Source organism: Rhododendron vialii, chromosome 6a (assembly GCF_030253575.1).
Source record: "Rhododendron vialii isolate Sample 1 chromosome 6a, ASM3025357v1".
NCBI classification, from domain to species: Eukaryota; Viridiplantae; Streptophyta; class Magnoliopsida; order Ericales; family Ericaceae; genus Rhododendron; species Rhododendron vialii.
In genome coordinates, this window is record NC_080562.1 from 8081758 (window position 1) to 8107752 (window position 25995).

The following is a 25995-nucleotide window of genomic DNA, read 5'->3' on the forward strand; positions in this document are numbered from 1 at the left end:
CCAAAAATGCTACGGATAGGTTAAAACGCATAGATTAAAATACAAATATATCAGAAATCATCAGATAGACAACTACATAGAGGGTCTCTATATATAGGACCCACGTGCATCTGACGATTGTAAACATATCTGTATTTGAATCTGTACATTTTGGTCTCTACACCAAGCGTTAGCTCATCCAACACACACCTAAGTAATTAAATTGGTTTCACCTTTTATTTATTTATGGGGGTCAAGAGTTCATTTTAAAATTTATTTAGATCCTCTTCTGATATAGTAGCCTTCTATTGTGTCCCCGTCTTGTCTTAAAATACAGAATCCTTTTGGAATCACGATTAGCTGAAGGATGATGTACACTTATTCCATGTATTAACTTGCTAACTACGTTTATGGATTAGTTAGTTTGTTTATTCCAATACATAATTCCATTTATATAAAGACGTGACGGAAGGGAAAATTAAGTTATTGAAAACATACTCATCAAAACGGTACGCAATAAAAATTAAGTTATTGAAAACATACTCGTCAAAACGGTACGCAATAATCCGGTGGCGACTCCAAAAATTCTAAGAAAGATGTTTAGAAATCTTTATGACCACAAGTATATACAAACAAAATTTGCAAAATTTTATCTACTGATATAAACAATGCCACTCAAAAATGGGAAAGCACATGCTCCATCTGTCCCGAATCAAAAAATAAAAGCTTTGTTTGGTTGTGTATTTAGTTTTGGTAATGGATGAAGAGAGAAATAAAATAATGATTGAAGAGATGAATAATGATTGAAGAAAAATAGAAAGATGAGAAAGTAAACTAAAATGGTAACCGAACACTACCGGTACTTGAGTTTACAAATTTTCAAATGTTTTTGCACCGAATTAAATTATTGAATAATTCACTGGGTTTCCAGGATTCTAGGGATACTACAATTTGCTTGGCAGCGACTTTTCCACCAGCTTTTGAAGTCAATTTTGTACTTTAGCTAGTTACCCTTTTTTTTAAAAACACAGCACTAGTAGGGCTCCGATTAAGGTTATGAATTTTGTACCATGCCGGTTGATATGTATTGGTATTGTTTAAATTCGGTATTCTATATTTTTAATTTCGTTCTGTCTCAAATATCGGTTGGCACCGGACGGTGCTTGGGAAAATGCCGGACTATTTTTTTTATTTTTCTTTCTAATAAATGTGTATATTATATTATAATTACTTTTATGTGCAAAAAAATAATACTAATAGCGATAAATCCGAAACGGTACCCAGTATCTCACCGATACTTGTATGTACCATACCAGTAAGAAAATCAGTACTTTAGCCGGTACGGTATTTAGAACCTTGGTTCGGATTGCTATCATTTATAACTTCGTTTATTTTATGATAGAGATTATTTGCTTATAAGACTTACTAGAAGTTATAATCATGTTTGGTGCAAGTTTGAATAGAAGTTCAAACTGTTAAACTAAACTATATAAGTGGTGGTAGCTTACCGTGTTTGTTTTGGAGTTTCAAAATCTTGGGCATAGTCACCAATAAATTTTCTCTCTAAAAAATCTCACTCAATACTCAAACTGAACAGCTAGTTAGTTTCTTTGTCCATTCGTAACGTTGTCAGCTACAATAAATCAAAAAAGCTACAAATTAGCTTGTTTGTTGAGTCAAATAAACAGAAAAGGTAAAATCAGTAATAATTATCTACAATTGCTTGTAAACTTCGTGATGATACTCTAATTGGACCATAAATGTCTGCCCTGGCGAATGAGAAACATGCTCTATAGTTGCAAGAAGTTTATGCTTACCGTTCCTTTTCACCCCTCTCTCTATCGTACTCAATTTTATCGTCCAAAAGTATTTACGTTTGGCGGGAAAGTGTGGGACTGCCCTATTTGTGCAGCCCAACCTAAAAGGCTAGAGCCTCTAATTTCAAGAAGCCCTATAAACCCTGATGGGGACAATTATATTATGGACAATGATACACCCACCGTGGCTCATCGACCGCGCCGCTTACCGCACGTTCGCCGGGCCCACTCCGGCCACCGTACGGCCGATCCGAACCCACCAAAAATTCAAAAAAAAAAAAAACTGAGTGGGCTTACGCGAGAATCAACAGCATCCAACGTGTGTAAGTGCTCGATCCGAACTTCCAAAAATCAGATGATCCGAGCCATTAAAAAATGGAAGTTCGGATCGAGCACTTACACACGTCGAATGCCATTGATTCTTGCGTAGGCCCACTTGGTTTTTTTTTTTATAGAATTTTTGGACGGTTCAAATTGGCCGTCTAGTGGCCAGAGTGGTTCCGGCGAGCTTGCGGTGGGCAGCGTGGTGGATGAGCCGCGGTGGGTGTATCATTTCCGTTATATTATAGCTCCATAAAGTGTTGCCAAACTATTACAGCATTCAATACACTTGCCGCATAAGAAATAAATGCTCGTAATTTACGGCTTGTAGTCTCTCTCTCTCTCTATAGAGATAGCGTTAGCAGTTAACTAATAAATTAGATTACAACAGCAATCTATCTCTCTCTCTCTCTCTCTTTATAGAGACAGCGTTAGCAGTTGACTAACAAATTAGATTACAACAGCAAATTGAATGCAACTCTCTACGTACACTAACATGAGACTTCTCCCATGAGTACTTAAACCCTGTTCATGCCTCCTCTGGGCCAAAAGGCCCGTGAGCTACAATTTTGGTCTTTGATATTGGCAGGGGCGGTCTTAAGGGGTGAAAGAGGGGGCCCGACCCTTGCACACCACTCAATTATCGCATTAGTTCTACTATTGTTTTTGTTTTATATTTGTAAAAATTATGAAGAATGCCAAACCCCCGTCGCAAGCCCAAGTGAAAATTCTTGTAGCTCTTTTGTCATGGGATAATTTATACCACTCAGTTTTTTCAAAAAAAATATACTTATGTAATCCACTTTGGTCTTTTTTGTCATTTGCAAGCTGTAAATCTACTTCACGGTAAACATTTTTTTGTTACTTTTCAACATACATTTATTCCATGTGATATGGCCTCCTGCATTAAGAATTTTGCGTTTACCACTGAATATCGGCTTATTAGTTAGAACTACATTTCGAAAGGGAAAAAAATAGCTCACATCATCGTTCCTAATCACGCAGAAGATCACCCAAAAGGCATAACACAAATCTAGAAGATGTGAACAACAAAGAAAGCTAGTCTAAGTAAAAGATATCCTCTGATCCAAAAACCAACAAACTGGCAATAAGTACTCCATTTTAGTTATCCCTGCATTTTCTTTTTGTGTTTCAGGTTCTTTTTTTCTCGGATGATGCTACGGTGTCATCCGTAGGGTTATACCTCTGTAAGGTTTTAGTTATGCACATTACTGATTTTTGTTATGTTTTTAATGGTCGGTTATGCCAAAAGTTACGGTGTCCCCAAACGGCGGGTGGACATCGTAGCATTTCCCTTTTCTCTAATTAACTGTTATACTAGTACAATTTAATTGAGGTTCTTGATCCTTCCAACAATTTTCTTCTTTTGTTTCTTCCCCAGATGAACTCATATGGACTGAGCTTCATCATCTTTGAGATTAGAGGCATTACTAATATAGTCTGAAGGTGGCACTGTACCAAAGGCAAAAATAAAAATAAGTACAACATCTTGTACAACTTCATGGAAAGGGCTTTATAGATCTCCTTTCAACATTTTTTTTTTTTAAAAGTAAGTAAAAAAGGTGGGAGGGAGAAACCATAATTTTTTTTAAAAGGCGGAGTCTGCGGAGAGACCAAAATTGCAACTCCTCTCAAGGAAGAGGAGCTCACATCCGACATAGCATGTTCAACAAGTGAGCCTATACCACCCATTGAAGGAGCTAAGCTCACCAACCATAAAGGAGCCAAGCTCACTGGGACGTCCTTTTGGAGTAAACCCTATCCATGAGAGAGTAATCTTCACCACAGCCCCACCAAAGTACAAGTTGCCAAGTTGGACAGATTGTGACTAATACACAACATCTAGTTTACAAGAACTACTACCCGGTCGCGGGTAGTAGCTAAGCTCACCGACCATTAATGGAGCCAAGCTCACTGAGATGTTCTTTCAGAGTAAACCCTACCCATGGGAGAGTAGTCCTCACCATAGCCCCACCAAAGTGCAAGCCGGACAGATTGTGACCAATACATAGCATCTAGTTTACAAGGACTACTACCCACGAATGGGATTCGAACTTGCAGCCGTGTGCTTGGAGGGAGGTTTCACCCTCAAACAATTTCTTCTTTTGTTTCTTTCCCAGATGAACTCGGAGTCGATGCTTGAAGGTGTCATGATACAAATCTTACCACGTTATATTTTCGAAAATAAAAAATACAACAGCAAGTCCAACTCAAGATCAAAAAAAAGAAAAAGAAAAACATCGAGTCCAACTAACTTTGAAGAAAGATTTAGGCCTTGGGGCATTCCGAGAATCGAACTCGGGACCTCTCGCACCCAAAGCGAGAATCATACCACTAGACCAAATGCCCTGTTGTGTATCAACGTGCCATTGTTAAGTCTAGGTTTGGCTAATTTTATGTTATGTTTTATAAAAATTTCCGTCTCGGTGTGATTTTTTATAGGTTCATGTCAAATTTTTGTAATATTAATTCGTTCCACGAGAGAAATCTAAAAGGTACAAAATTTTGACAAACAGTTTTACAGAGTTCACTAACGGCAAAAAAGAGCGGGAGCTAGCTATTTTGGTCTATAGTGATTTTTTATTTTAGTTTTTGAATAGTGCAACAACAAAATATTGAAACATATATACTATGTTATAATTTTCGTTGAGAAAGAAAACAGAATTATAATTGAGCAATGTATTAGATTACTTTTTCCTCTCTCATTTTTAAATTTTTTAGTTATGTATATGGACTTCTTAGGTGTTCAAAATATACTGGCTAGATCTTCAAATTAAGCCTAGCTAGTACTAAAATAAAATTACCAGTACTAAAATAAAATATAAATACATTAATTGTGTTCAGGTCCACTGCACATCTATTTCTGGGTGTGCATGTATGGTATCTTACGTGGTATCCTCGACCAAGGGATGATAAACGAACAGCCGTACCTTTGATTGTTAAAGCTTAATTAGTTTGATAAATTAACAAGTTTTAAAAATATGTTCGATCTTGATTTGTTTATGATACAAATCGATTCCAAATGAGCTTTAATCGAGTTGATCAAGAACTTATCTTGAGTAGCTTAAATTTTTCAAACATTATAAATCGAACGTGCTAAACAGTAATTTGTTCGAGCTTGGTTCAAAATCTTAACGAGTTTCGAAAAGATGTTCAAACTTAATTTGTTTGTGTAGGACACTTATCCTCTGTACCGAGAATTCTCTGTACCTCTGTACCGAGGAATATTGGACCGTTAGATCGCATACAAAATTTAAGAAACAAAAAAAATCTCACACGGTCAAACTGTTCTAGATTCCTTGTTTTTTAGGACACCGATGCTATGTACCGGGGAATATCGAACCGTTAGATAACATACAAAATTTAATAAACAAAAAAAAAAAAAACTCTCACACAATCAAACGGTTCTAGATTCCTCAGTACCAAGGTTATGAATCCCGTATCGTACGTATTGTTATTGTCCAAATCTGGTATTGTACCCCTCTAATTTTGTTTCGGCTCAAATACCGGCCGGTACTGGATATACTGGTCAGTATTGGCTAATACCAGACGGTACCGGACTACTTTTAAATTTTTTTTTTTCAAGTACCGAACAATATTACCGGTCAATATCGGACTACTTTTTTTTTATTTTTATAATAAATGTGTATATTAAACTATAAATTTTTTATGTGGAAAAATAACACTAATAGCGATATATCCGAAACCGTACCCGGTATCTCACCGATACCGATACGTACCATACCAATAGAAAAATCGATACTCAAACCAGTACGGTATTCAGAACCTTGCTCGGTACAGAGGTTTCTTGGTAGAAAGGATCTCCTGTGGTTTCAGTGAGCCAACACAAGTTTGAACTCGAGAGCGGTTTGATTCATTCATCAGCCTTATCCGGACCCAGGGATTCCTTCAATAGGCTTTACGCAGAAACACAGTTGGGCCGATGTAAGAGCGGCCCATGACGGTCCCAAAATTCAAATTCAAACTTAAACCCCAACCCAAAGGAGTCCAATAAAGAACAAAACTGCTCGAATCTTCTGGTGATTTCCCGCAGAAAAAAAGACCGTTGCTCTGGCTTCTTCTCGTCAATCATCTCCGTCAGTTGTTGGAAGAAGAAGATGGCGAGCTTCATGCGACGAGGATTGAGATTAACAAATCTAGGTCATCGATCGTCGACGAGGTTGTTCTCGTCTTCTTCGTCGGACGCGTTGGTAGAAATCAAGCCCGGCGAGGTCGGGATTATCTCTGGCATTCCCGAAGAACACCTTCGCAGAAGGGTACGGTAAAACCTTTATCCTGAATTTAAAGTATTACTAACAGTTTTTGTTTGGATCACTGTTGCTTAAGTGAATTACTTCTTAGGAAAGGATATTAAAAAAGAAAAGAAAAAAAGAATGCTGGTTAGGAAGATCTCTCATTGATCAACATGCTTATGCCATTACCTTTCCTCGAGGACTTTGAGTGTTTCCTTTGTGTTTCTATTGATGGGTTAGACTGAATAGTATTTGGCTTGTTTTGTGTACTTCAAACTTTTTTTTTTTTTTTTTATAGGCTTTGTATACTTCAAACTTACAGAGATGCTTAGAGAAAAAGACATGCATCATTTAATTCATTATTTGTTTTTTGATCGGCGAATTTCGTTTGTTAGAATAGTTAGATTAAGACATTGGAGGAGGAGTTGAACTCCTTTCTCCTTGCACTTAAGTGCACTCTGATGCCGTTGGACCAAAGGCCTCTTTGGCATCATTTAATTCATTATTGATGTTTGTTTATATATGCATCCAGATGAAGTATTGATGAATTGCGGCTAATCACCTACAAAGGACTGTATTTGTGTACGTGCCTGCACACACTTTTGAATTCCCATTCATAAATTAGTGCAATTAATTCTTTCTTAAAAAAAGTACAAACATACACCAACCTGGGATGACAGAAGACACCATTGAAAGGAATCTCTGGCATGTATAACTTGTGAATGACCATGGGCTTGTTTGATTGGAAAATTGTTCCATTTCTCTTTGAAGTAATGGCTACAAAATTTTGTGGATTTGCAATTGAGTTATTTCCTTGTTTTTGCATATGCATTGGCCGAGTGAGATATGCAAATTTGCAATAGCTTGAGATTGACATTTGAAACTTGTTTTAAAGAGAATAAGCGAAGTTCTTGCCAAGAATATAAATTTTGTAAGACTTTTTATGAGGTACTTAATTGTTACGCTACAAGACAATTGAGAAGGACAAACGTCTGGTGAACTATCTGTTAATGCATGCTCACAACGTTGGGTAGCTAAGCTGAGCGGATGGGAGATTTTTAGGTTCCTCTTTATTTATTAAATGTAATTACTATTATTTAGGTCTGTCTATAATTCTCCCCACCCATACCCCCAGTGATTGGCGACTAGATGGATTCTGTTATTATTGTTGTTGACCAGCACCCTTGCTGTTTGAAGGGGAAACTTTTTGAGTCTTCCAATTCTCATATTTGGGTCAGCCAAATGAAGATGTTGCAATGGTTTCCCCCCAAAATGCATCCTTAGCCCTTAAAATTACATCCCAACTATTCATACAAGGGCGTTGAATGCAATTCTTGTTCATACCTATACATACACTTTGTGTGGTAATAACTCGTCTTCTGCGCCAAACCCATCTCAACAATTCGCCTCTAGTTTCTAACTTACCCTCTGGCCTTTACTACAAGCGAAAACACAAGATATGGAATAGCTTAAAAGATACGATTTCCAATCATTGAACCTCGTATAGTCTTTCTAAATATACTCCAATAGAATTTACTCCGACTTTTTTTTGGAAAGCAAACAGCTCGATAAGCCTACCTGTGAGTTTTTTGGAAAGTAAGAATTGACTGATATCACTCTATATGCACGGATGTTATTTTTGAAGGGTGGACAGGTGAATTAAGTTGGAATACTGCATTGGGGTTGTATGATTACTGTTATTACTGGTGTTGGAAAATTGTTATTGTTGCCTTATTATAATACTGCTGGTTGGTTTGTCTTCTTAAGCTTACTGCTAGAAAAAGTGTTAAACTGTATGATGCTGTTTGGTTAGGCAGCTAGTTTTATGCCAGGGATCTGCCTCATCATTGTGCTTGGTTGTTGAAGCATTGTTGAGATTTATTTTAACTCTCTGGTGCTTTCCAATGTTAATGGAACCAATTTTAGGCTAGGGTTGTGCCTCATCTCTGCTCTTTGTTGTTGATTTAACGCTCTGGTGCTTTCCAATGCTAATGGAACCAATTTAGGCTAGGGTTGTGCCTCATCTCTGCTCTTTGTTGTTGAAGCACTAATACATGTTCGTGCCTGAAGGCATGGCTCGAACTCTCAATTAAATTAAAGTTCGACCATATATGAGTTTTACTTCCATAACAAATAAAATCAATATGGATTGTATTGACTGCCATATATATAGTATCAATAAAAGTTCTACTTCCATAACAAATAAAAATCAGTGCAAAATCATTCCTTTGAGATAAGTAAGTATTTGGGAAATTAATCCTAGCCGTTGGTAACAAAACATAGATGGTCTAGATTTATAGAAACTCTAAACACTGGCTAACCGTAGGATTTAGAAATGAAGGGTCCAGATTTATAACTATAAATGTTTATAAGATTCAAATAATGAGCTCCATTATTATATAGATAGATTGTTGAGAACTTGAGATTGTCGTGTTGGTTAAGTGCAGATTACTAGTGGGCATTACCTAATTCTGCCTTTCTGGAATTGTTGTCACTGTTGGTAAAGGTAGAGTATATATAAGTTTATAACAGTTGATTGAAAATATGTTTGGGGTTGTGCACCTAGAGGTGTGTATAGGCACCAAACTTAACATGGAATTCGACCATCTTTGGTTTCTTCCTTGAGAGTATTTTCTTTAACTAATTTCCATCTTTGGTCAGGTTGTGATATACTCACCCGCTCGTACTGCAACACAGCAAGGCTCTGGAAAAGTCGGGAGGTGGAAAATCGACTTTTTGTCTACACAGAAGTATGCTCAGTTTCATGCCTTTCATCTTATCACATGTTGAAAATGCATCTAATTGATTTATTGTGTCTTGTGTCTTAATTGTACCTTCAAATTTAACCCCCCCCCCCCCAAAAAAAAAAAATGCAACTTCAAATGCTAATCTTAAAAGTTGTATTTTGGTCGCCGGTATCAAATTGTTCTACTCATCAGTTTCAATGGACTTGTTTCGTAAATTGTTTGTCAATAAACGACAGTCAGGTTGAGCGGTCCTCTCTGTTATCATTTGGAATAGCTCGGTGATACATCATCATACGCGTATAGTAATCCTATGGGGAAAGTTGTTCAAGTTTGTGAAAGCACTAACAAAAAAATTGACAGCTATATTTGCCAAATCCTTTAATCTTCAGAGTAGGTTTTTGCATATGGAAAAGGGTGCGCTATGGAAATTTTCACCTAGAGAGAGGCAAGAAAATGGTGGGGGAGGGAGATAAGAATATGCCAAGAACTTCCGTCATATTTCCGGATATGTGGAGATGGGGATGATACTAGTTCAAAAAGACAAAAGGAGAAGCCCCCAAAATGAAATCGTCATTTTAAGTCATCTCGAGAGAGTGTTCCAATGCTTGTGTTTTGACTGGCATTTCATAGTAGTAATACTTTATCCACTTTTCATCCAGGATCGATCGTTGACGTTAATTAAGTGACTTGTTCAATTCTGTCTCTGCCTTGAAGGTCTAAGCAAAAGTCTAAAACAGTGGTTGATTTGATTTGATTATGTTGGTATGGGATTATTATACTGTTTATACATAATCCATTTGCTTCAGCTTCTCTGCATATTTGGAAGTTAATTTAGAAAAGTGTCCTTGTACCTCGTAAGGATCAACTCTCCGTATATATATCTTGAGCAACATTGACGCAGAGATGTCCACTTAAACTGCTATGTTAATCAATACCGCTTAAAAATCGTAAAGATGTAGTCATATTGTTTCAGATGGGAAAATCCGTTGATGGGTTGGACATCTACCGGAGATCCATATGCGAATGTTGGCGATGCAGGACTCAGTTTCGACAGTGAAGAAGCTGCAAAGGCATTTGCCGAAAAGTATGGGTGGGAGTATGTGGTATGTTCTTGCATGCGCGCAGTAGTACACAACAATCTAATTCTTTTCTGATCATCATCTATGCGGAATGTTTATATGATGTATGAATTGGAGATCGGATGCGAGTAAATCCCTGGATTTATGCCCGCCGCATGAGTATAAAATTTGATCTCTGTCAGTTTGGGAAGATATGTTCGCATTGATCTATTGTTGATACAAATATTACGTGTTCTTGTGCAGGTCAAGAAGCGCCATACACCAATATTGAAGGTAACCAAAACTTTTCCACCTTATTTCGAAACTAGATTTGGTTATTCTCTTATCAACCATGAATACTTAAGAAATCCTTAAACATTTAAGAAATCCATGTTGTCAACCACCCCACTGAAAATTAGTCCGATTATTAGCTTTCGAACTGAAAATAATAATCACGGAACTCCGAAATATACGTCATATATGTCGAGACTCGAGGTGCATGCAAACTTGATTGTAGAAAAACATACTACTACTAAAATTTTAGTTTTGTATGTATTTCAATACGGTACCGTATATTCTTATGTTGCAAGTTGCAACACTAGTATTTCCTTTTTTCATTAGTCTGGATCCCTGGTTGTGCTTGCATGTCATCGGATTTGTTGCTGCTAGACAATCCTTTTAAACTTAATTTTTATATTTTCTGAATTGTATTAATTGTATTAATTTTGAGTGAATTTTTATTTTTCTTCCGAGTCTAACTCGCAAGGAAAATCTAGAAACCTATAACAAAATCTTTCGAAAGATTATTTAAAGACAAAAAAGTCAACTCTCTTGAACAAAAGTTTTAACCAAAAAAAAAAAAAAAAAAGAGAATCGTCCACATTTTAGAAAGTTAATTTAGTCAAACCTAGCTACCTCCTTGTTAATTTAGTCAAACCCAGCTGCACTAAGAGAGTTCGTGAGCAAATATAACGGCAAGGCTACTCTACCGCTCAACATTCACCGTATCATTGAACAACATCTCACCGTCCTGTCTTGACAATCAAGAGTTTTTTTAAAATTTCAAGAGTTTTTTAAAATTTAAACCGTCTGAAACACTTCTAGCCGGTGAGATCGAGAACGGTGGAAAAAGCGATGGATGTTGAGTGGTGTGTGTGGATTTTCTGCAAATACAATGAGGGAAAGGGAAATATAAAGCAATAGATATTATACTTTAGAAAGTTTTAATGTAGTAATTAGTGTATATGTATATATATATATATATATATATATATATATATATATATATATATATATATATATGTCAATTCTTTCAGCACCTTCCTCTTTTCGTCTTGCGTGCAGGTTAAATCGTACGCAGATAACTTCAAGTGGAAGGGCCCGCCAAAACCCTGAATAAAATTTCTGCCAAAGTGGTTTTCAGTACCTAATTAAATCTGTAAGAAACATACCTTCCTCTACGCCAATTGTCTATCTGCATGTAGATCAAGAACCTTAAAACAACTCTTTCTTCATGTAACTATCCTAGCAAAAATAACACCTCCTACCCTATATAGATCGATATCATAAATCCCAGAGGGTGTCTGTGAGAAACGAGAGAGGAAGACACAATTTTAGTTAGAGAAACCACAAGCAGTTTGAGGACTTTAAAACAAGACAAGATGCATTCATATATTTAGTATAGTTTCATATATATATAACAGCCATATATATACAACAGCAACCCCAAGCCCCGATTCCGAAGGCGGGTCTGGAGGTCCTATTGTCACGCCGAGAGGAAACTGGCTACGCCGGCTGGTCCTGTTACCTCTGTTGTTTTACCCAAGACAAAAACAGCGAATGAAACTTCAAGTAGCCTTTGAACCAGCTGATTCCGAAGTAGCCTCTCTTATATGAAACCTCCACTCAAAAAGGTAATCTTTCGACTCACAAGACAACCTCATCACTTCACAGAAAGCATGAACCGAACCGCTATCTTTCCCACTGCTCCCCCACTCTATTTTCACCCAACAAGAAAACCCATTAGACTTCACAGGCATGCTTTCGGTATCCAGAAACCGAAGCATTACCTCTCCACAAATCCTCTTGCCCGAGCTAAACGCCACCATCGAGTCGAGCCACGGACACTCCGGCTGCCCCACCATCTCCTTGTACGCCGAATTGGCGAGCCGGACTTTGTTGTTCGAGTCTGAAACCACCGCCGGGAGCTCCTCCGACTCCACCTCCGATTCGACCTCCTCTCGCTTCTTCGGGACCTGAGCCGTTGGGTTCGGATTCGAACCCAGCGACTCTTCACTTATGGACCCGACACTGATGCTCGACCCCACTGGTCGAACCGGCTGGGGCGCGATGACTACTGGGCTGATGGGTGATTGCAGTTTGAGGAAATCCCTTTCCTCAGTAACCTCAGCTAGTCTGTTCAAATCAATTACACCGTTTTTTCCTGATTCAGTTTCATGGGCCTGGGCCATGATTGGACACTGGAGGAGAGGGAGAGTGACAAGGGTTGACGGGCTCTGGGCTTCCGGCCCATGAGCAAAATCGTGGATGGACAGGTTTTCAGCGGCTGTTAAATGGCAAGGAGGGGGACGCCCAAAGAGATGGGCCGTCCTGGATCGCTTGACCGGTGATGGGCCGAGGGAAGTCCTCCCTCTCTTCCTGGTTCGGGTGGGCCTGGCCTGTAAATGAGCCCAGACGTTCCTCAGGTAAGGAGACTGCCGGATCTTTTGGGACTCCGGTGAGCCTCCGTCGGACGCTGGGTTGGTCGGCACTAGATCCGGCTTGGGTGCAATGGGCCTGTACCGAGACATTATCTCGGCTGTTTTCGCAGTGTTGATGGAGTTCTGATTATTCATAGCCTGGTGGATCATCATCTTGACTAATCTCGGTGGTCTGGTCTCTCAAACTCCAAGAGGTTCAAGTGACAGAGAGAGAGCAGAGAGGAGAGAGAGTGAGGAGGGAGAGAGGAATGGGGGATGGTGAAGGGAGGGGGGGTTTATTGGGAGAGGAGGGTGGGGAGTGACCAATGGGAGGAAGGCAAAGAGAGAGGAAGGAGGGGAGGAGAAAGTGACACTTGGGAAAGTACGGTGGGGTACGTGTTTGAGGGGACGGAGGGACAGAGACATGTGGGATTCAAGGGCTGTAGTGGGTCCATGCATGCTCACACATATCAGTTACCATTACATGTAGAGTATCAGTTCAATGTATCAGGAAATCAGCTGTTAAAAGGGTAATTAAGGGGGTTTTGGGGGCAGAAGTCCTAAGTCACATAAAGCAGGTGCGGCTCTGTGGGTGCGCGAGCGCGAATGTGAGTGTTTCTAAAAAAATTTCAAAACAACCAAAATTTGTGAGTGTTAGAGTTCTAGTTTAGAACGCAAGAACAAAGCGAAAATTGAAAGCGTAAGCTTGATCATTTTGAAGAATAAAAGCTGAATGCGAAGAAAGGCAAAACAGGGGGATTGGGAGGTTGATTGCAGCGCACCAATCAGCGGTGGGCGCGGCCCCTCTCATTGCGCACCGAATGAAGAGATGAGTTTTGGGTGTCAAGTTTAGAAGAGCGTGCGGAGGGCTAGGCCGCCATGCGTGGGTACACCTATCGCTATCGGGATTGGTTTGGTCAGCCTTGTGGTTTGTTGTTTTATGCGGGTCATGACTTTTTAGTCGCATAACATAAAGAAGATGTAAGAGGCAAAACGCTTCCACTCTCAATTTTCGTATTCTATTTGCACCTTTGATTTTGGCTTTTGCGAATTTTAATAGGTTGAGATGTGATTCAAAAACTCTTTTACACGCGAATTATATGACTTAGGTCATGACTCTTTCTAGTCCTTCGTTTCAAGGGAGATTTTTTTAATGATTTGCACCATTTACTTTTTAAATCTTGTTAAGAATATTAAATGTAATTGATTTTGTGTTAATCAACAAATCAATCAATGTAACATTAGGATATTTTTCCTTTTTGAATAACATGCCAATTGTTATCACATTGGATTGAAATTTTTTGCTCTTTATGCAATGTAAGGTCATCTTGAAGATCCGAAAATTAAAGGCTGCCATTTGGTGCTTATGAATAGCGGCAGACCCAAGATTTTTACGCATCAGGATTCCAAATCATATATTGTTTTTACATTAGTAACGAAAAAAATATAATCCAAATATATTTGCTAGTACTATCTAGTTCTGAGAATGACACAAATCATGTGTATATGCATAACTCAAATCATGTGTATACACATAACTGCCATTCAATATTATACCCATGATCTAAAGAATGGTTGATAACTTTTGAAATTTTAGGCGGTATTTTTATACATACATAGGAACTTTATGAAAAAAAATTCCCTCGAGAGACTTGCAGGGGCAATCCTAGAGAACTTTTTCACATTAACCTCAAAAACTAGTACACCCTCTATCCTTTTTTAAGTTTTCATTACGGTTCTACATGTCATTTTTAATGGCTTATATCTTTCCACGTATATTATGTACTTTATGTTTTTAAAATCATTATTTTATAGAAATAATTAAGATCTATCAAACAAAATTCATATTGCATATTTAACAATATATATTTAGAGAGATGTAGACAATTGAAAATGTCACGTAGAATCGTAGTAGACATTTAAAAAGGAACAGAAAAAGTATAATTAATGAAAATGTTTGGAGTTGTGCAAGGGTTCGAACACCCCTAGCAGCCCGTGTCCGCCCCTGCTCATGACCTATTTGTTCCATTATAAAGTCTTATGTTGAAAACCTCTCAGGTGATATCAATTTCTTTGGACTATTAACTCCTTCGGAGTTGGTCCACACACAGTTTTGGTTCAACTTTCATTAGGCTTTCAGTAGGTGGGTGATGGGATTGCACCTCCGAATTAATTAAAATGTGCATATGCTAAACCGGACAGGTGAGTTATTAAAAAAATCAAGTTGAGTTCCAAAATGGCTTACATTAGCCTCAATTCTGATCCTTCACTCTCTTTTAGTGAGTATAGAACTCAGTTTATTGACCACAACACCCTCGCAGGATGCTGCTTTTATCAGGGTTTTGTTTGTTTGTGGCGCTCAGTCCACGCGTCGAGTGGGTGGAGTTCATGAGCAGCGGCGGAGGACGTTGTCACGAATCTTATTGGACGGCAGCCGAGGGTTTTACGGTTTATTAATACGCGTGGCATCCTGGTTTCAGAGGGAAATGAACGCCATTGGATATTTTTCCGTCGTCATGCGGCAAGGAGAGATGCCAACGAATCGAGGTGAGGTGAATCGAGCTTTAGAGTGTTCAAGCTTAACTTGTTTAAAATTCAAGCTTAACTTGTTTAAAATTATGCAAAAACTTGAGTCCAAACATTCGAACTCTAGCTCTTAATTTGAGTATCCAAAGAGCATTCATAAATGGGTTGAGCTTATCTTGGCAAGTTGAGCTACGATTAACTCGGGCTCAATTCATTTCCTAAGCAAGCAAAAAATTTGGTTCGAACTCGACTCAATTAGTAAACGAACTAATTCAAGCCAAGAACTTGAAAATCTGAAATTCGAGCCGCATACGAACAACTTGGTTCTTTTACAGCCCTATATGTAAGGTTACCCTTCAAGCATTTACATGGTGCCCAAGAGAGTATTTAGTCTCCGAGGGGCTGATTATTATTATTATTATTATTCAGAATGAGATGAGTTTGATTCAATGGACTTGATTTGATATTGTACAGAAATGCATGGCACCGAATCGATGCAACAATAATTTTGACTATTTAGCACTGCAGCAAGCTTAAAAATAGTAAAATCATTTGACACTTTTGAGTGAACTTGCTCTTACAGATCTCATAGAGATATTGGGTCGGGGTTCGGGTAAATACCCAAGGCACGTAATAATCTCTCCGATAATATAATTAAGTAGTACAACCACAACTTGAATATAATCATGTTCAATACGCTCCCCTCTCATTGATAAACAAAAGTTTGGACCTACCAGAATGATTTCAACTATATCAGAAAGTACATAATAATAATAAGATAAATAAGAGTATTATTCACCTTGTTAGGTGGTGAACGAAATTAGGAGGTTCCTACACAAAAGTGATCTTATCTCTACCCTAATAAAATGTGGAGTAATCATGATTCTTAATGGTAATGGACCCCGCACCATTTCCGACAAACAAGGTTTGATAACATTGTTTACCCTTCTTGGAGTGGGTGATCAAAATGGAACACCCCCAAATTAAACTTTAAGGAAAAGTTACACCAGATCTTTCTCTCTCTCCCTCTCTCTAATCCTAACCGTCGCACTTCTTTGTTTCTCCATCCTCGACCCTCCCCTAGGGTTTGCACCCTAAAATAGGTGGCGGGAGGGGAGGTAATCTCCCCTATAGAGTTTTTCTCTCTGTCGGCCTCCGATCGGAATCTCTTATCCCCTCCTTTCATCACTCTCCACCCTCATCCTCCCCTCATGCCTCCCGACACCTTAGCCTCCCTAGTTCCTCTACCGTCGGACCTCCTCCATCATATTCACCGTTTATCGGTGACTCTCGTCTCTGGTGGTGCGGTTCAGATGTGTGGCTGTGGGTGCGGAGCTTTTGTGCATGATTGGGTCGCCGGAGTTGGAGATCTATGTTGGTGGATGATGATGACAAGGTTTTTTTTTTCTTTTCATTTTTTTGTTGGTTTGCGATCCTTTGGTTCTTCTTCTCCCATTTATGGAGGTTTTCTCTCCGGTTTCCTACCGTGAGTTTTCTCCTGACTGGGTTTCTCCCAGTTGGGTTGTTTTGAATTATTTCTTATTTCTGCAAGAAAATGTTTAGTTGGTTTAGGCCGGGTATAGTCTGTGAGATTAATCCCCGCTGTGTTGGTTACTTGGTCCTTTGTCTAAGAACGAGTTTTCATCTTGATGTAATTTTTAGTTAGAGTTATAATATCATCTGTTATCGATTGGCACAAAAAAAATTTAAACATTAAGGAGTAGTTGATTTGGAGTAAGGATTTGGTGTCCCTGTCTTTATTTCGGAGAAAAAAAGAAGAGGACATCATAAATCATAGTATGGACATCATAAATCATAGTATCTGGTTACGTGACTGGCTAACCGCGATTGATATTAATTGGATGGGTATGCAACCGAGCTAGAGCAGCATGCGAATTTGGAGAAGGTTGGAGCATCTCCAGCTTTTACTCAGATTTGGATGAAAATTTGAGTAAAGAAGTTTCTAGTTAGTATTAGCATATCTAGCCCTAACTCATATTTCAAACCCTAATTGCAGTACACTGTCGTCCTCCTCTGCTCACCGCCGCCGGAATTACAAAAACTTAGGGCTCTCTGATCTCCATCTCCCCCTCTTTCAACCTCCTACTAATGCTCTCTCTCTCTCTATCTGGATTCGCTCCCCTTGCCGGAGTTGCCAATGACGATAAACTCCTTCCGGCAACAAGCACCACCACAAAGTATGTAGCTGTTTAAAATTTGGTATTGGTTTTTAAGTCTCCCTTAATTAATTTGATTAAAAAAATGAGTAAAATTCAAATTGGTATGAGTGTGGATAAAGAATTGGAGCTGGTTTTTCAGAGGGTTTGGGTTAGGGCTGCTCTGTTAGAATCGAAACACACACACGCACGATTTACGAGTATAAAATAGTAAAGAAATCGATACAGCAATATACGTGTTTCTCCAAAATCGGGTACGTTCACATGAGCGAGAGAGCAGTCTTTTATTGATGATCACAGTACATAGGATTTTACAATAGAGCTTATTTATACCTCCTCTATTTCGACACAACATATTTCTCTCTGTTCCATTCCGCTTCGTTGCTCTTCCCTCCACTCTATTAGGCTCGCAATTGGCCCTGATTGTAGAACTTCTCGGTACCTCTCATTTATGAGCCACAATTCTACACATGCTCTTAGGATTATTGAGAAAGCGGTGCAGTGAAAGCATAAGGGCAAGACTTTTGGCCTAGTGGAAGCCCCAAGGATTGTGACTTCATGATATTGGCTTTAAGATTTAGGAATTTGTTTTTTCCTAAGGTCGTAGATTTGATTCTCGTTACCAACACTCTTAGGACTATCTCACTCCACGCGCACGCATGTGAAATGATTGTGAGATGGGCCTTAGGAATTAGTTCAAGAGGCGCAAGCTGGCTCGAGACACTCTGCATTAGCCAAAAAAATGCAAGGCCGTTTTTAGAAGAATGCTACAGTTAAGAACTACTTGCTCCGTTCTAGAACACCTTCTTAAAAAATAAGTACTTATTTCACATTTTCAAACTCAAAAATAATATAAATGAAAAATTATTTTTCAATTTTTTTTTCACCGTATAAAAAATCTCAATAAGATCTATCAAACAAGATCCATATTGATAGGAAAATTATTTACGTAAATACATAATTTTTGAGCTTAAAATTGCCTTATTAAAAAATAAGTACTTATTTCCGTTTCCGGAACAGGGCCTTAAATCTATTGTTAGCTAAAACTAATATTAGTGGGACAATTTATACAATTTATGAAAAGACAAATTAGAGCAATCTCTTAAGTTATAGTAGGTGAAAAAGGGCATGTTTCAAACTCGAGCAATGTTACTGACATCGCATTTTTTACTTTATAAATACAAGTGTGGAGCCCACCATAATTAAGTTTATGGAGTAAAAAATACGTACGTTGTTATAATTGGACTTGAACTAGCTCTATCATCAGTGTCAACCCCGATGTTTGGGTTGTTCAAGCCCAACCTCAAGCTTGGTTGCCCGCTTATTATTAAGTCATAAAAAATTAATAAAAAAATATAAGGCAAAAAAATCAAGGTCACAATGTGCTTTTAGTTTGAATTCTTTCAAAAATTTAAAATTAAAATGAAATTTGGGTTATAGTGGTTTATGATTTAGCATGATTCGATTCAAAAAAAATTGATGGGTTTCTATTTATTTTATCTTTCATTTTTTATTTTGATCATTGTTCTATATTTAATGATTAATTGAAAAAAAGAAATATTATGGAGCAACTTGAAAAAATACAAACCTGACTTAAAAAATGGTTAAGTCCTATGTATACATTATATACATATGGATGTATATTTTTCATATTTGCATACATCACTATGCGAATGTGAATGCAAGTAGTTGTTTTTTTCTTTTTTTGGAGGAGTTTGCTATGCCGTTAAGGTTCTTATTTTTTGTTTTACAAGATAGCTCATTCTCTCACAATACATCACATTTAATTTAAAAAACAAATATTTATTTTAGTGAGTGGAACACACCCTAATTGGTGATGTAGAAGAAGTATCTCCCAAAATAAAAAATGGACACCAACAACAAATGTCCTTTCACTTCTGGATAATTAAAAAAAGAGAGTGAAAAATGGGTGCACTGCAGTCAACGAAGAGAGAAAGAGAGAGAGAGAGATTTTAAAGGAAAAGACGAAAAAATGAAAATTCAGCGTTGGGTACAGGAATTGAACCTGGGCGCACCACCAAAATATGAGGAAACTTAAGTATGCCCAACTAACCAATAAACCAACATAATCCTTCATGTTGTGTTTGTGAATAAAAATATATACGTATTTATATTTACATGGAATTTTTTTTTTTTGAATTATCCCAGCCCGGAGGTTGTCCAAGCCGACGGACTTGCCCCCTTATCCTGGGGCTGGCCCTGTCTCTCATTACAACGATATGACTTGTCAAGGCAAAAGTGGACGGGGAGATTCCTCATACAGACCAATTTGGTCTTCAACATTTACTTTGTTGATTCCTTAAATTATAATACTAGTAAGGGCAAATTACTCAAATGGTTCCTGTAGTTTTGTCTTTATATCACTTTGGTCCTTCTATTTTTAATTGGCTCGATTTTAACCCTACAGTTATGATTTTGTGCCAATCAAGTACAATTGATAACTTCTGTTTGCTCGTACTAATGGACTAATTGCAGAAACTACACTTTGAACCCTTGTAATTTGAGTTTGTGTGAATTAACTCCTTGTCATTTTAAAAACTAGCACATGACCCAATGTGATTTATGTACTAATAGTGCACGTTTCATTTGTTAATGCTCATTTAAAAAAAAAAAAACCCCGTTAATACTAAATATAAAAGACAATATTATCCTTCTTAACTAATTTTTTTTTGTCTTTCCTCCCGCGTCCACACATATAAGAACATATCCTTTAATGGATTATGTATATATATATATATATATCGGGGCGGTTCCGGGGACACCCAAAAAAACACCTAAAAAAATACCTCATAATTCTCGATCAAATTTTGATGATCTGAGCCGCTCAATGTGATCAGAACATGATTTTAGGGGTACTTGTGAGAAATCAGCAAAAAAAATGACCGGGAAGGGCTTGATCCGAACAGTTTTGAACAGTTTTTTATTGAACGGTTCAAATAAAAATTGCTCAAATCAAACCTTTTCCGGTCATTTTTTTTGCTAATTTCTCTCGAGCACCCTTAAAATCACATTCTGCACACATAGAACTGTTCGGATCAAAAAAATTTGATCGGGAACTATGAGATTGAGATTATGGGTGTTTTTTTAGGTATTTTTTTAGGGTGTCCCTTGAACCGTTTCGCATATATATATATATATTGAGTTAAGTTCCGGTAAGGGATCTCTCATTTTATTAAAATGCGGGACTCTCCTTCCCGATTGAATTTCGATGATCCGAGCTACTCAAAGTGATCAGAAAGTGATTTTAAGGGTGCCCGTTAGAAATCAGCAAAAAAAAAGGCCGGGAAAGGCTTCATCCGAGCAGTTTTCATTGAACGGTTCAAAAAAAATCTACTCGAATGACGCCCTTCCCAGTCATTTTTTTTGCTGATTTTTCGCGGGGACCCTTAAAATTACGTTCTTCACACATTGAACGGTTCGAATTTTCAAAATTTGATCGGGAAATAAAAGTCTCTCATTTTGTTAAAATGAGGGATCCCTCACTTGAAAATTCCTCTATATATATATACGGGGCGGTTCCGGGAACAACTAATTAGACACCTAAAAAAATACCTCATAGTTTCCAATTAAATTTTATTGATCTGAGCCGCTCAATGTGACCAGAACGTTATTTTAAGGGTACTCGCAAGAAATCAGCAAAAAAAAAAGATCGAAAAGAGCTTGATCTGAGCAGTTTTTAGCTTAAATTTGATGAACGGTTCAATTAAAAACTGCTCAAAACAAACACTTTTCGGTCATTTTTTTTGCTAATTTTTCGCGGGCATCGTTAAAATCACATTCTACACACATTGAACAGTTCAAATCATAGAAATTTGATCGGAAACTATAAGATTGAGATTTGGAGTGTTTTTTTTGGTGTTTAATTGGTTGTCCATGGAACCGCCCCGATCTCTCTCTCTCTCTCTCTCTCTCTCTCTCTCTCTCTCTCTCTCTCTCTCTCTCTCTCTCTCTCTCTATATATATATATATATATATATATATATATCAGTCCGGATCTCCTAAGGGATCCCGCACGGTCTTACCGTGCGGGATTTCCCTTTTCCGATCGAATTGCGACGATCCGAGCCGCTCAAAGTGATCAGAACGTGATTTTAAGAGTACTCGCGAAAAATCAGCAAAAAAAATGATCGGGAAGGGCTTGATCCGAACAGTTTTTTATTGAACGGTTCAATAAAAAACTGCTCGGATCAAGCTCTTTCCGATCATTTTTTTTGCTGATTTCTCGCGGGTACCTTTAAAATCACGTTCTGCACACTTTGAGCGGCTCGAATCGTCACAATTTGATCGGGAAAGGGGAGTCCCGCACGGTAAGGCCGTGCGGGATCCCTCATTGGATCATAAGTGATATATATATACCCCTTCTTATAAGGACTACCTTATTTTAATAAAATGCGGACCTCCTTTTTCCGATCGAATTTCGATGATCCGAGCCGCTCAATATGTTCAGAATGTGATTTTAATGGTACCCGCGAGAAATCAGCAAAAAAAAAAAGACCGGGAAGAGCTTCATCCAAATAGTTTTTGTTTATTTTTTATCTAACGGTTCAAATAACAACTACTCAAATCAAGTCCTTCCCGGTCATTTTTTTTTGCCGATTTCTCACGAGGTACCCTTAAAATTACGTTCTGAACACATTGAGCGGCTCGGATCATCAAAATCCGATCGGAAAAGGCGAGAAATGGGAGGTCCGCATATAAGGTCCTCATTTTAAGGTCCTTACCTGAAGATTTCTGTATATATATACACACACACACACACACACACACCCTCCGTCCCATTTTTATTGTCCATTTTTGTTTTTTGTGTCGTTCTTTCAACGCTTATATCTTCCAATATGAATCTTCAAAAATATGCAATATGAATCTTGTTTGATAGTTCTCGATTAGATCTATAATATAAAGTTTTCAAAATTATGAAAAACATGGTAGATTGGGAGATATAAGCGTTGAAAGAACGGCACGAAAAACAAAAATGGACAATAAAAATGGGATGGATGGAGTATATATAAGACGATATTAATTGAATATCTTATCAACCTAATTAAATCTCAAATTATCAACATTCATTTTTTGTTTTGATTAATTTTTCTTAATCCAATTTTTTAGGTTATTAATAGTCTCAACAAGCGGAATGAAAAAAGTAAAAAATTATGTCCAAAATTCAAAAAAAGTTCACTAACGAAAAAAATAATACAATACAGACATAAATATGTATGTATATATAAACTATAATTCTTTGTTAGCACCGCTTCATGGTTTTGCGAGCTTTTGATATGATGGTTTCAGAGAAAGTTGACAACAAGATGAAAGAGTGATTTTTGACAGTGGGATCGAGACACGACAATTTTCCGAATATATGTTGTTTATATCCATACTTAGCGACTTAGAGAAGTCAAATACGACTTTTTACTTTTTATGTTCCTCTTGTCAAGACAAATAAATAATTCAAGCAATATTTGACTCAAAACTAACAAAAGTAGAATAAATAACTTGTCATTAATGCATGTAACGATGCACTTTAATATACAAAATCACCATGGGTTGTGTTGAAGTTTCTAAATGAATACAGTAAAATTTATACCAAGTGCAAATCACAAGGGGTCAACTGCAATTTGCATAATTGGTTCCGTTAGTAGAAAGAAATGGAAGTTAGTGATTGTACTTAATTGGCACAAAATTAAAACTACAGGGTTAAAATCGAGCCAATTAAAACTAGAGGGATCAAAGTGATACAAAAACCAAACTACAGAGACCATTTTCTCAAAATACGTACTCTTATATTTTTCCAGGCACCAAGCCCAACGCTAACCGATGCGGCCATGTTGCACAGCAAGCCCGCCCCGTAGGATGGGAGTTGGTCGAGAGGGAATGGATGATAAGGTCGATGAACTTGGGTGGCGACGTGACTGTCATGGGAATCGATGAAGGTGGTGGTAAAGCGTGGATGGGGGTTGTGATGTCCTCTGTCTCTGAAAATCTTCGTGCCTCTGTGTCGAAGGGTTTTCTAACTATTAGATTTTGTGTGTTTTTTATTTATCTTTTAAACCTAATGGCTGAAAAACCCTTCGGCACAAAGGCATAGGGGTTTGTGCCGAGGGGTTTTCGACATCGAAATTCCTGCCTCTGATGAGGGTGGAAAGGGATGAGAGGTGGCATGATAAGCACCAGTTAATGCAATGCAGGGTGCGCTAGTATCTAATTTTAGTTAATTTCATCGCTTAATTAGTTGCTTCTTAATTGCGTTTACTCATAAGGTATGTTTTTAGTGCTTTCAGGTAAATCGTGTGAATAAGGCATATTTTGACATCATCCATGGCCCGAGTGCGTCCAAGTACCCGAGTAACCAATGAAGACCCTGTCGGCCTCTGAAAATCTATCTAAGTATGGAAAAATCACTTTTCGAAAAAATATCGATTTTCGAGATAAAAAATGACGGTAATTGATCCTTGAATTTTTCTAAGAGCAACTTCAAAATTGCAAGGTTTTATTCAAAGATTAAGGTCATGTTTTGAGCCATTTATTCGATAGAAAAGTGTGTTGTTTTCTGTTTTACACTAAAAGCTGGGGGTCAACATTTTGATTGGATTGAAATCTCAAAATTCTGGTAATGTCATTGTTTCCAAATGAGGGGTACTTTCTTATTTTCATTAAATAAATTAAAGTAAAGAAAAGGTAAAATAAAGTTTTAAAATGCAATCTTTACTTAAGTTTAGAGAATGAAAATAAGATGCTGTGAAAGCTGTTTTGTGCTGTGGAAGCTGCTGGGAGCTATGAAGCTGAAGTGATGGGGATAATGGCCTCGGCATCGATGGGAGAAAATAAGTTACATCGATGCCGAGGGGCTTATCCAGGAAGACAATAATGTGCTCGGCATCAATGGAAAGAAATACATTACATCGATGCCGAAGCCTTTAGCGTAGCAATCTAAGCCATTCTCCATCGATGCCGAAGGCCTTCGGGGCGAATCTTCAGAGTATCTCGCGGTATATTCTGCGCGTGGATCCCCAGAGTACAAAAGCTTGTGTCATCATTTTGTACAAAAAAAGTAGAATAGATTGAGTAATACAACTTTTAGATCTAGAATAGATTTTGAATCTCTTTGCATTATTCTTGAGTGTTCTTCATTTTCAGCTTTGAATATTTTAATTTATGCCTTTAGTTGTTAGTTTTTGATATTGTCGCCTTAATTAAAATTGTTGCTTTACTCCCGATCTATCATAATCTCTAGTTTATTTCAAGTTTTGTTATTTCATTATGTTAAGTAGATTTTTGCTTGCTCCTATCTCAATAGATATAGGTGAGTAGTTTTTCAAGGTTAGGTCATGGGGTGATTAACACTTCATGGCTCAAGTAGAATTGCGTTTTTCACCATAAAGTTAAACCTTTGGTTTCGATCATTGATGTGGGGTTCGGGTTTATTTGTCAAATCGCTAAGGTGTTAATCTCCTTGATCATGTATAGGTAGGAGCATCGCCTACCTACCACACATGATGCTTGGAGCTCTGACGCACGAGGCATTTGCTAAATAAATTCTAGAGCTAACTTGGTGATCGAACCATTCTATTTTCCGATTCGGGAACCTTAATTGTGTATCCTGAATTGCGTATTTGGGTAGGAAATGTAATTTTAACTTGAGTCGTGAGTGTTAGTAATTCCTAGACCTAACCTGTCTTTTATCTTAGTTTATTAGGTTTTCAATTTAGCCCCTTTTAATTCCCACTATGCACGTAAAACCAAGTTGGCTGTTTAAAAGCTGAAAGCCCTTACTTGCATCTATAAATCCAGCAAAGCCGTATTAATTATTCCCTTGGGTACGATCCCGGATTTCCGGATTATCATGCTTCAACTGACATATTAGGCCCTACGCTTGGGGCGTTATCTCTTATATCGGAGCGAACGAAGCATGGCATTGTGGCAGAAAGGTCAAAAGGTGGTGAAAGAAGGGGGTTTATGTGATCAGGGAAGGGTTGGGTTAGGGTTGCCAGAGTTGGAGGTGTTAGAAAAGAAGTTTGTAGAACAAATTAGAGAAAAATGAAATTTGTGCGTTGAGATTGAAAAGATACATTCATATCAGATTCAAAATGGATTTGACCACTGAATTGTTCGAATGTGATCAATTTTTCATGAGGGATTGGGTTGTATAAAATAGAAGAAAAAGAAAGAAAAGTAGAAAGCAAACTTAACTTTTACTATTTTTTTCTCGTCGCATGTCTTATAAATACCAAATCAATCAATTAATTTTTTAAATACATTAATCTTGTTCACATCTTCTTCTTTTTTTCCCATCTTCTCTTGTTCATACTCTTAAATAAGAGAGAGAAAATAATTAGTAATAGCAAAAAGAAACGATGTGCAATGCATAATGTCTTCATTTGT

At 37.7% G+C, this 25995-nt stretch overlaps 2 protein-coding genes and 1 non-coding gene across 4 annotated transcripts; 1 reads left to right on the top strand and 2 right to left on the bottom strand.

The window, feature by feature from the left end:
- Positions 1-4415: 4415 nt before the first annotated feature.
- Positions 4416-4487, bottom strand: TRNAP-UGG (transfer RNA proline (anticodon UGG)). Its single transcript has one exon. It is a non-coding gene; the product is annotated as a tRNA-Pro (tRNA).
- Positions 4488-6180: 1693 nt separating this feature from the next.
- LOC131330292 (NADH dehydrogenase [ubiquinone] iron-sulfur protein 4, mitochondrial-like) lies at positions 6181-15746 on the top strand. Of its 2 annotated transcripts, XM_058363833.1 has the most exons (6): positions 6181-6415; positions 9053-9141; positions 10112-10241; positions 10461-10490; positions 11541-11634; positions 15217-15746. In XM_058363833.1, exons 1-5 carry the CDS (start codon positions 6257-6259, stop codon positions 11589-11591), a joined length of 459 nt encoding a protein of 152 aa, XP_058219816.1. In that variant the 5' UTR covers positions 6181-6256; the 3' UTR covers positions 11592-11634; positions 15217-15746. The 2 variants fall into 2 exon arrangements, with proteins under 2 accessions (XP_058219816.1, XP_058219815.1); XM_058363832.1 differs by lacking the exon at positions 15217-15746 and having other exon boundaries at positions 11541-11730.
- Positions 11820-13069, bottom strand: LOC131330291 (uncharacterized). The gene has a single exon (XM_058363831.1). It carries the CDS (start codon positions 13067-13069, stop codon positions 12044-12046), a length of 1026 nt encoding a protein of 341 aa, XP_058219814.1. The 3' UTR covers positions 11820-12043.
- Positions 15747-25995: the final 10249 nt, after the last annotated feature.

What these genes read in the sequence shown, in the direction of transcription:
- LOC131330292 (XM_058363833.1), top strand. Translation starts at nt 6,257, where the DNA reads ATGGCGAGCTTCATGCGACGAGGATTGAGATTAACAAATCTAGGTCAT. An exon ending in AAGAACACCTTCGCAGAAGG is followed by an intron (nt 6,416 to 9,052) that starts GTACGGTAAAAC and finishes ATCTTTGGTCAG; the next exon opens with GTTGTGATATACTCACCCGC. An exon ending in GCCATACACCAATATTGAAG is followed by an intron (nt 10,491 to 11,540) that starts GTAACCAAAACT and finishes TCTTGCGTGCAG; the next exon opens with GTTAAATCGTACGCAGATAA.
- LOC131330291 (XM_058363831.1), bottom strand. Translation starts at nt 13,069, where the DNA reads ATGATGATCCACCAGGCTATGAATAATCAGAACTCCATCAACACTGCG.